This window comes from Simochromis diagramma, unplaced genomic scaffold (genome assembly GCF_900408965.1).
Source record: "Simochromis diagramma unplaced genomic scaffold, fSimDia1.1 OVJJ01000402.1, whole genome shotgun sequence".
Taxonomy (NCBI): domain Eukaryota; kingdom Metazoa; phylum Chordata; class Actinopteri; order Cichliformes; family Cichlidae; genus Simochromis; species Simochromis diagramma.
This window is the reverse complement of record NW_024386972.1, coordinates 5028837-5040298: the sequence shown is the minus strand read 5'-3', so window position 1 is coordinate 5040298 and position 11462 is coordinate 5028837. Positions and strand designations below refer to the sequence as shown.

The following is an 11462-nucleotide window of genomic DNA, read 5'->3' as shown; positions in this document are numbered from 1 at the left end:
TTATTTTGCATCATGTTCATTATGATCCAGTCAGAGGGGTAGACATTTTTTCCAATGAGATCTTTGAACATGATAAATGTTTCCATTAGGAAATCCTGTAAAAGAGAGAAAGTTTTCAAAATGAGAACTGCTATTCTTCCTACTTCCAAGATAAGAGTAATCTGAAATGAACGGTTTGTCGTCCGTGGTTTTCAGGCAGAAACGGGTTTTAGATTCGTTTTAAAGGTCAAGGTGACTCGTGTATTTCTCTTTTGCAGGTAGCACACAAAACTAATAATCCAGTATTTTGTTAATATTACACAACTAATATTCATCAGATATCTGGGTAACAATGACCATTACCATTTAAAACATAGCATTAGTCATATCTACTCTGTCTGCACTCCCTAACTTTACATGTTTTAAGGGTTACAAAGTCACAATTAAAAGGCATCACGCACTCACCACTAAGATTATTGGATTCACCAAATATAAGCCAATCACATGGGAGAAACTCAATGCATTTAGACGTGTAGACAGGCTTAAGTATTTCACAAACTGCTCATCTTCTTCCACACACATCCGTCTCTAGGGTTTACGTAACTTCATTTGTTGCTTATTTTATGTACTGCCTGTTAATATCAATTTAAAAGCAATTCCTACTACTGCTTTATATAGTTTCTTTGTTTTTTAAAAATTATTGTTTGCATGACAGTTTAACATCACCAGGGTTGCAGCAGAAAGAACATGGGCTGAAATAGTTGTACAAGCCTTAAAAATACATCAAATAAACCCATTGATGTAATGGAATACACGGCTGTAATTACGTTTAGCTTCACTGTGCTTTATTGGTGGGCCAGTGATATTGATAAGCCTATTAACTTGCACCATCAGCAAATTCTTTTTTTTGTTTCAGGTTACAGCTTTCTTCTCAGGAAGGAATAACCAGCGCTACACAGCTGTGCATGTTTACTATTGCCATCTGGTGCCGATGTCCCTTTTTATGAGTCTTACCAAATTAATTGTGATTACAATTGTTATGTTCAGTGACGCCACACAACAAAAAGATATCCTCATCTGGGCTACAGCCAGCATCAGGATCTATAAGTGACCCATAGCCGAACCATCTTCAGGTACCACAAACCTGCAGAAAGATTCACGTTCATTACAGTGATTCCTTACCCCGCTATGGGAACTGGATAAGGAGTCCCAAACTGGATTTTCTTCTAAAATCCACTGAAAATATTACATTTAAGCCTCAATAAAAAAACAAAAAACAAAACATGCAATTAAAATAAATAGTGCTTTTAAGAGAGAATGGGATGTCAGTGCATGCCAACTCAGTCACACAAGTACAAAATAAAAGTGATTTTTCAAATTACAAGCAATGCCAACGTATATGTCAGTGTGCGTTTTATAAAGCTTCGCCTGACTCAGATTCGTGTTCATACGATGAAAAAAAATCTCCAAAGAGCAAAAGCAAACAGAGTGGAGTAACTGAATGCTAATCTGGCAGGAGATAGGAGAGAAAGGCTGCTTTGAGGGCAGAATTATTCTGAGCTGAAACCCATAACCTCTGCGAGATTTATCCCTCCTCCACAGCTTGTTGGTTGCAACAAGTGATCATTTTCCCTCAGGAGCTACTATCACCAAGAGGAAGTGCAATACATGTATCGGCCCAAGTGCAAGGACTAAAAAAAATTCAATTTCATACTTTATTGCAAAAGAAATTGTATTTTTTTCCTCTATAAAAGCTCTAATCTGACTTTTGATTTCTAGATAAGACAGAGCAAAATCATTCTGAAGCACAGGCAAGTATTTTAAGTTATAAAATGACAATGTGGCCTGAAGATCCGGCAGACACAGAAACACTGACAGAGTGTACTTACCACCACATCACTCCTTATCTTGCCAAAGGTGCTGATCAGATGAGCATAATGATAGTCGTCCATCTGCCTCAGTACGCCAGTCATGCTGGCCACGAAGCTTCCCTGGAGAAGAGAAAGTAGTGCATTCAATACACAATCAAGTTTAAATTGAAGGATCGGGACAGAAAGAGTCTGTCTTTGATTTTGATGGCCACTGACTAGCTGACTGGATTGGATCAGAGTACTGAAGCAGGCTTGGCCTCCCAGGTTTAAAAAGGTAGGCACCCTCACCTCATGGGTGATCTCATTAACCTGCTGCCCTCCGCTCGTCAGCTCTTTGTCTCCACTGATTATAATACCCATGAGGTCCCCAAAGTGCCGTCATTCATTTGCAGAGCATTATCCTGCCTCTGGTTAGTACAGTGTATATGTGCTGCAGAGAAGAGATAAGTGGATGGCAATGTGTGCAAGACTAGGTGAAAAGAGGTTGCTGCTGCCAGTCAAGTGTCATTCCTTTGATGTGAATAGACAAAGCCAGATACACACTGAAAAAAAAACAAGTGGAAGACGACTGGAAAGGCATGGACATGAACGGCTAGAGTTCGTACTGTTTACAGCTGACAGACTGCACAAGAAATTCACATAAAAAGATGGATTACTCAAGAGATTTGTACAAAGGATAAGAATAATCAGCTACCAAGAGACCAATACAAGAACAAAAGAAAACCAGTAAGACACTAATGGCAAAGAGAAGATGTTTGTTGTTATCTAACAAAAGATTTGGGGCTAATTAAAAGGAAATCTAAAGAAAAAGTTACAGAATTTGCTTAAATACTTTTGAAGAATAAAAGCATACTGTAATGATTTACTGTTCCCACAGTTTTACCTCAACCAGCTAATCAAAAATGAAAAGAGAAGGTAATTAAAATTACTCTGAAAAGAAAGCATGAAAGCACACCCAGCTTAATGAATATAAGGTCTGATAAGCATTAAGATACACAAGCAGGAAGAGTGACTCTTTATCTCTAAAGTCTGCAAAAATAAGTAGAATGCTGGCTAAATGAGACGACTTATAGTGCACCCTTTTTTCGTGCATATCTTTATTTAAAGGCAAAATCTTGCACGAAACATATTTCAAGAACAATTCAAAATAAGGCCAAGAGTAAGGTCTTCCTGTTTGACACTTATCTAACTGGCAGTAAAGCAAGCTGCACGAGACACGCAAAGACCTTAACCAGCAGTGAAATCACCATGTTTCCATAATCTATCATCACGTGAACAAACTCCTGATTGGGATTTTAATTTGACTACCTCAGTGAAGCGAGGAATGGTTGAGCAGCTCTAAAGCAACTGATATAACATTGCTGCTTCATGGTAGTTAATCCTCACAAGGCTTTGCTAGAAAACTTCTCCTTGAGCTTTAATTAGGCCTGACCTACCAAAGCACAAAACACAGCTGAGCAGAAGGGATGCTCGCACACACACAAACTCCTGTTCTTACCTCACCTGACCTGTCTTACCAATTCTGATTTTTTTTTTCCCCTCTTTACTTGGATTTTATGGTTATTGTTTGCCTTAATATCCATATAATATATTGTACTGCATTTACATTTATCATGCATATAATAGCTAACAACATTAAGATAATAATGCAAAGGCACCAAAATAATCCTCAAATGCAAACATCATGTTTACTTCGCCTTCCCTTAATGCTATGCAATGCTGTTGACGGTTTCACTTCTCCTCTCTGTAACGCTTCACAGAAACCATGTTATATTAAAATGGAAATATTTCTCTGACACACAGAGGACCAGACTCCTTCATCTGTGAGGGCATGTAAGTTTCAGTTAGTCTCAGTTCTTCAGCACTGAAGAGCACATTCAGACTAAGACTGATTAGAAAGTACCAAAGAGACAAGTGTACATACAAAGTCTACAAAGTGTATGAAGTGCCTAAGAAGTGGTTCTCTTGCCCGTTTCTATCTTTGTATGCTACTAACTGAGGAAAAAATGTTTCTGTTGCTCAATCGTATTCGGGAGTAGATACATGGATGGGTATTCCCACATACTGAGTTATAGATGATACTGGCCTTTTTTTACCTCCAGAAAGGAAGTTGTGGTTTTGTTCATTTGTGTCTGTTATATTTGTCTGGGTTATGGGAAGTGGTGGAGATGTGGGGTATTGACAAAAGCACAACCCATTACAAAAAGACATTTTATTGTAATTACACATTATATGCATCTGTAATGCACTACTGTTTGAAAATTCAGTGACCAAAAGGTTAAGATATATGGGACAAAATTAAAAGGACAGTGTGCAAAAAAGAAAAAAGAAAAAAAAAACCACACTACCTAATGCTTACGTAAGTACTTCATATGTATTACAGTTGCACTTGTTCTTGTTGGAGACCTGCTGTCAGCTGCAGCACCACCTTAAACAGAACCTGGAGCAAGGTGAAAGGCTGCTTCATGTGTTACTACACAATGCTCACTGAAGCTGCAGAACAAAATAAGGGTAGTGTTGCCAGCTGCAGTGGAAAAAGGTTAGACTTTATTAAATTGAAGTGAATTTTTTCCTTGAGTATAAAAAGACTGTAACTACTCCATATAAATATATGAAAGGGAACAAAATATGGGGAAAACATGCAATATAAAATATACATATATGTATATGTAGTGCAAAGGTTACATGAGCTATCTATAGCTATGGGAGACCACCCAATCATTTATTGATGACAAAATCCTTATAAAATGCTGGTGCAGTTCAAATTACAAAGAAGCAGTCATTTAAAACAAAACACGTCAGCCTCCTCTACATGCATAAATTAACTGGTAATTACCTGGCAACAGATATTGAATGATGCTGTGGAGAAAAACAAAAGTAATCTAAAAAGTAGTGTTTTTACTTCCAAAGAAGTAATGTATTACTCCAAAAAATGATGACTTGAATGTTTTTTTGTTTTTTTGACTAACGAACCCAACACTGTTTATTAGAGTTTGCTAATAAATGTCACAGGAGCTTCAAAGCAGCCAGCAGTCACTGATGCATGCTCCAGCAACACCCTAGCCCATACAGACTCAAATGGTTGGATGAGCTGGAGGATATCCCACATTTGTTCTTTTTCTTATGTTCAACTGTGAATGAATCTCCAAGATAAAGAGCCTTCAGCAAACTTTGTACATGCTGCAAGCCTCATTGTGGGAACTGCCATAAGGCTGCGAGGCTGCATACTGTAGCATAAGCCCCCCCAAAGCTCACTACCAACATTCAATCAAGACCGCCAACAGCGCAGCCATATATCTGCCAATGTTACTATTGATTTTATTCTTGTAATTTGTTGCTCATGAATGGATCTTAAGCTTCCAAACAAATACAATTTCTGCTGGAGGCACTAGGATCAGCTGGCAAATCCTGATGGAAAATTAAATACAGGTGAGGAATCTTGCAACCATATTTCCAAATTGCCGTGGTACACAGGGAGAGGCCCTCCCAGCAAAAGAAATACAGGCGGCCCTCTGTGCAGCAATTAAGATCTAGATGCGAGGCAGAAACATGAGTCACACCAGCTGTTAAGGCGTAATGCGAGCAATGGAGATGTGTGTTTGGAGGGAACCAGGAGGTCTCTAGAGGCCAACCAACCAAACTCTTCACTTTTATCACTGGGATGAATCCAGTAATGTTACCATGACAACTCTTTTATTTCATATAGGGGGAGAAAAAGAATGGAAGTAAGTCGAATAAAGCAGCGTTAGAGAAGAAAGGTTCAGAAAAGAAAAGAGAAAAAAAAGTGTCCCTCACTGGTAAGAAGTGGGTCGATCTTTTCTGATTTTGTTATAGAGGGGAGAAGGTATGTGACACACTGAGGAGCACCAAACAGACCAGTTGCAGAGGAGGAAGTGATAGAAAATGCATCTCACTGGGCTGCTTGCCTAACGAAACGAAGAACAATAACCACAAAAAAATAACAAGAACTAAGAGAAAAGAAACTGAAAGGTTTAGAAATGATGAAATATATCTTTTTGCATTTTAGTTACAGGGTCACTTTAATTATGTGACACGTCCGGCATGTTTTGTGGGGTTTGTATTCAAACTCGAAGGCTGAAAATATTTGAACTAAACACTTTATAAAAAGGAGTTATTTTATGATAAATATTCTGGGTAAAATGACACTCTGTATATTAATGAAAATTGAAATCAAAAGGATTTGAAATCACGAATTATGCTGAAAGCTCTTTGAAGCAGTGTAGGCCAGAAAAAAAAAACTATTACCAGGATGAAAAATGTAAAAACAACAGTTTGGCATTTGCTATTTCTGGTGAAGAGAATGTAAAAGTATAAGAAGTAACAGTAGAGCAAAAGTAAATTCATAACACAACACAAGTTAATGTCAAAGGTTTGTACATCAGCTGGTTTTTGCAAAACAAATCTCACAATCCAAAGCCTGTTTGAAGCTAAGATAACAGATGAAAGAATTTATAGTGATCTGCACTTTGTATTATATCTAAATAACATTTTTTTTCTGGCTGTTGATTTTTTAAACAGTAATGAGATGGATAGTTTGCGTTACAGTCAAATGATCAGGAACAAATTATAGACAACCAAAGCCAGAACGCAAATGGTATCACAGAGCGCTCGGATCAAAAGGACGACATATCTCAAAAGTATCTAAAAGACAAGCAGCCCATCCAATTAAAATACTACCCAATTATAAGTTAACCATCTTTCTTATGTAATTTAACATAATGATAGCTCATTAAGTGAGCTGGGTGCTGATAATAGAGCACCGTCATTACTGATCAATCTCTCCAGTATAACATTGTGCATGCTAGCACGGCATTTTTTTTTTTTAAATCTATAAAAGGAAATATTAATCTCATGGCCTCAAACTGAAAGGAACCATAACTTTTAGCCTCTTCACTGAGCTACTGCAGGAGATGATGAAGCAGCAGAAAGACAAGACCAAATTGTTCATGACGCTTATGGAAACAGTCATTTAATGGCCGCCAACTGAGCCGTCAATCTCAATTCATTTATCTACTGAAACAATTTCTCAGTCTGAACAACAGTCAACAAAAAGTTTACAGGTGATATCTATCACTGAGTCTAGGAGCTGGAGATTTCCCAAACCCTGCCTCCATATCTGTCTTATGGGCAAATGAAACAGATTCTTAGAGGAAATGAAAAAGCGGTGATTAGAGGGCAGTGCCTGATCCATCATACGTTGCTCTCTAGCTTGCATCTCCCTGATAATTCATCTCACTTTAGCGCCTGACAGCAGAGGAGCAAAAATTGATGTTTGCTCTGAAGGGCTGCCCTATTAACAGAGCATTGTTTTAAGCCTTTAATTAAGCCAGTGGGGAAATGGCACAGCGGTATATAGAGTCGTACCAAGAGCTTCAACGCGTCTCTGAACGAGGAAAAACTGACACAATAGCAGAGGGAAAAAAAAAGATGAGAACGAGGGGTTGATGACCAACAGGGATCCAAATTACTCCCTCCTCCTCTCCATTAGATCCAAGCTTGATGCAATATGATTTTACTGGCTCATTATGATGGAAATTACAACAGCACAAAGGAAACCTCGCATGGGCACCATGCCATTTAATCTTATAAGAACAACACCTGTGCAAGCAGAAGTGATTTGGGCTGCTAAGTCACGGAGGTTGTAAGGAAAGTGCAACGCAACCAACGACACACAAAAAAGATTCCAGTTTAAATTCTCCCCAATTTGCCTCCTCGCTCAGAGAAAGCATTAAGGGTTGCTGCAGATGAGATTCAAACATTTCCAATGAGGTGATTTTGTGAGGAGAATTCAAATTAAAAGATGACTGGCATCAGTAGTTCCTGACAAGAGAAAAACAGGTCAGAAGGAATGCAAAAAGATAGAGAAATCCAGAAATTAGCTTTGCGTCAACTATATTTAAAATGTCCAATTAAAAGTTTCTGTTATTATACTCATATTATGATTATAGGTCATGGATTCCTTCATCACAAACATATATTATTCATGTTCTTGAAACTAAATATACATAAATGGAATCGAAAAAGAACAAAGGACCAAAGACAACAGCACTTTTCACACTGGTCCTGTCAAACGCAGGCAGAGCTGACACATACAATGTACTTGGCCACCGCTACACAATTCAGCTAACCCGCTTGGCTCCGACATCAGGCCAACAAGGTGGCAGGCAGGAGGGTCAGCCAATGGAAACAAGTTGGAGAGCCAGCTGAAGCCATTCACACTTCATTTGGGGTTTTTTTGCAGCAGCAGCAGCAGCAGTGGGTTTGGTGCTTGGTGATGTCCAGATAAACACTTGACAGTAGATAATATGTGCAGAAAACCTGGGCAGCCAGCCATGAAAGTGACCCGTTAATTCATTCATTCAGATGGGATTCGGCTAAGACAAGCTTGAGGAAGCACTTTCACATCAAAGCAATACACTTCCTTGAACAGACAACTTAATTTATATAGGGAACCCCACTGAATGAAGGTGACTTTCTTTGACAAGAAAGCCCCGTCTCTACTGCCAAACACACATCATCCACCGAAAAGGAATGAGATCTTACCGACCATTGCCTGGTCAGTGTGACAGATTCGGAGATGAACTAGAGCACGAGTGGGATAGCGAAGGTCAATAATGTGTTGCCATGTTTTGATGCCATGAGACCCCAAACTGTTTGCTATTAAAGATTAAAACCAGCTTTTAAAAAAAATGTGGTTGAAGACAGTCCACGATTTCAATTAGCTGTTGGTGGTCAGTGAGCCTGAGGCAGAGACAGAAAATCAGACAGATTTCTGGAAGAAGCTTTAAAGCTCACAACGCACAGTCTGTTCGAAACACACCACAGATGCCCTGACACTTTGTTTAAAAATCAAATGTTATTAAGGATGAAATGATCGAAATAATCAATGTGTAAAACTGTATATAGGGTTTAGAGGTGACTACTAATCTAAATTAGTATGCAGTATGCTATATGGTAATGTGTAGTTTAAGAACAGGTAAGGTCTTCTGTCAAAAGACTTGATCAAATTTAGTAAATAAGGATTACAATGAAAGGAAAAGAACCGAATCAAACAATTGTTCCACAAGGTAATGCTAACAAAATGTTTGGCAATTAGTGTGAGAGCAATTTGACCTGAGAAAAATCATTGAGAGTAGTGACAGTAAGATATCCGGCCCTATCGAATCAGTGACCTCTCTGGACAAAGGTATGACCACAAGGTGAGGCAAATTTACATTAAAATGTTAAAGCAAAAATCCACAATTTATGTAAATATATTCAAGTACGGTGATAGTTCATTGCATTTCACTGCTCCTTCCAATCTATGCTAACATTTGGTTTTTTCATCACTTTGTCTCTTCTCACAAGGTAAAGTTAAGTTGTTCTCTGAGGTTTTTGAATAGAGAAAAAAAAAAGAGTACCGTATACATAAATTGGTTTGTGCTTATGTCTTCCAACAAACCAATACATACTCATAAATTTAGAATCAAACCATTAAAAGTACACAGAAGAGGGCATCGGTTTGCAGAAGCTGCCATGTTGCCATGTCCCATCATCTTGAGTACAGTGGCCGAGATGGACATCGTCGTTCCGCCTAATCGAGTTTTATGTATGTTGCTAGAGACCAGCCACATATGCACAACTTCTAAGTTAGTTTTGTAACATTTATGTAATTGCTGATGCATGCTCAATCATTCAGGTAAGTAAATCGCAAAAGATTGATTCCTTTCATCTGGATGTAGCACTTGGATGAGTGATGAGTCTCAGTTTAACAGCTGGTGTTAGGCTTGAGTTTCCTAAAAATCACAGTAGTAGAAACACACGGCCGTTACGGTGTAAAGTCTAAATTTTAGTATCAATGATCTTTCTTGGATGACCGAAACACGTTTGTACTAATGCAGCCACCGTAGCTAGGACTTGAGGAAGGGTAAGAAAGTTGACTGCAAACTGCAATCTGCTGACATCTAGTGGTGAGATTTTATACAATGTACCTTTAATGACATCATGTGATGTTATTAAAAGGTACAGTTATTTGGTAGCCAAATTCTAGAGATATCAGCGTCCAAATCCAAAGAAATATTAAAAGGAAAACAGAACTCTATCTAATGAAAGCAAAGAGTAGATTTTACTGCAACAGTAGACAATCACAGCAAAATTACAAATCACACAATCTATAAATCTATTTACAGGCTAAGCAAAAAAACTAGGTCTGGATTTTCCATTGACCACAGTCCTGTCTATAGTGTGCATGTAAGGACAAGGACATCAAACAGGAGGCCCCTGAGGATTTAGCTTTGAGGTAATGAAATCAATACGAGAGGAGAGTCACTCCAGCGACTTCTCCTTTGCCACCAGTTTATCCATCTGAGAAACAGTTTGCTTACACAAGCAGATCGCAGAGCAGATTCCAATAAAAGAAAATGGCAAAGCCTATTCTGTTCCTACTAACAGTAGACATCATCTCCCAGAGGAGTTCTACCCATTAAACAAATGCCATTACCCTGGGTTCAAATCTAAAACACTTTCCAAGAACTGAGATGTTCCAAGGTCAAATCTTTACAAACATAATGCAGCTCTCTTTGTGTTAAACTTGCAGGTTTTCGCTGCTTGGCTGAGCAGTAACAAGGCTGTGAAGCAGATGCGTTACTGTCATTCCAAAACAAGAACCCAGACTCATAAAACCGTGCTGTGAGAGCAGCGTTCAGCACCTGGAAGGTGCAGTCAGTCGGGAGGCAGGGGTGTTTTATGTGACGTTGCAGAAAAGTGAGATGAGGCAACGGGGGGAAAAAGAATAGCAAAACTTTCTTTTGTGTGTCATAAAGGACTTTGCGGCGAGAGCTGTGATGCCGTAAGTCGGCGATAAACAACGGGAAGGAAGTCTGATGAATGTAAATGTGAACTGAATATAACCGTCATACACATCTCCCCTTTTTATTCTATAAAAATCTTTGGGCCTGTTCTGCCACAAATGACTCAGCTGTCCACTTGGCTCATTAGGCTGAAACTGAACTGTGTTCCTGTTGTGAAGGATAAAAGACATTTAACGGTGACACAGGAAGTATTTCCATGATCGAATAAAAATCGTTAAATGTGATCCAGTACATGAAAAACAGTGTGATAAAAAAACAAAACAGAATAGCTTTATATAAACTTGCTTTTACTAAATGAAGTTGACTAAATTATAATTATAATTTCCAGCCTAGAAAAAGATTGTTACAAATGGATTCATTCAATCAGTTTGGAATGTTTTAAATGTATTTCTTATTCATAATACATCCATTTATTAAGAAAAATGATGGATGCATTTATTGAAGCGTTCTTACAAATCAATGTTATTATTTCAAAACGTTTTACAACTGTTTAAATTTCATGTCATATTTTTACATTTTCTCCTAGTCATTGATTTCTAGGCCTCAGTAACAAATGTTGACTTCACAGTTGCATGAACGGAGAAAGAAGTGACTCTTTACCCTGTTTGGTAAGGAAAGATGTGTGCCCTTTATTTGCTTTTGGTACATGTAATATATATATTTATATAAATGCTCACACATAGGTGTGCACACACACAAACACACGCACACTTACTTCACAGCAGCTGCTGTCTGGAGAGCT

The 11462-nt window shown here is 38.3% G+C and overlaps 1 protein-coding gene across 4 annotated transcripts in view; it reads right to left on the bottom strand.

Moving 5' to 3' along the window:
- dock1 (dedicator of cytokinesis 1) overlaps positions 1 to 11462 on the bottom strand; it is a 191077-nt gene that overhangs the window by 61700 nt on the left and 117915 nt on the right. For all 4 annotated transcript variants that reach the window (XM_040039076.1, XM_040039077.1, XM_040039078.1 and 1 more), the window contains 2 exons: positions 1869 to 1970; positions 1 to 95 (listed from right to left, as the gene is read on the bottom strand). In XM_040039076.1, coding sequence (XP_039895010.1) covers positions 1 to 95; positions 1869 to 1970 — 197 coding nt within the window. The remainder of the gene's footprint in view (positions 96 to 1868; positions 1971 to 11462) is intronic.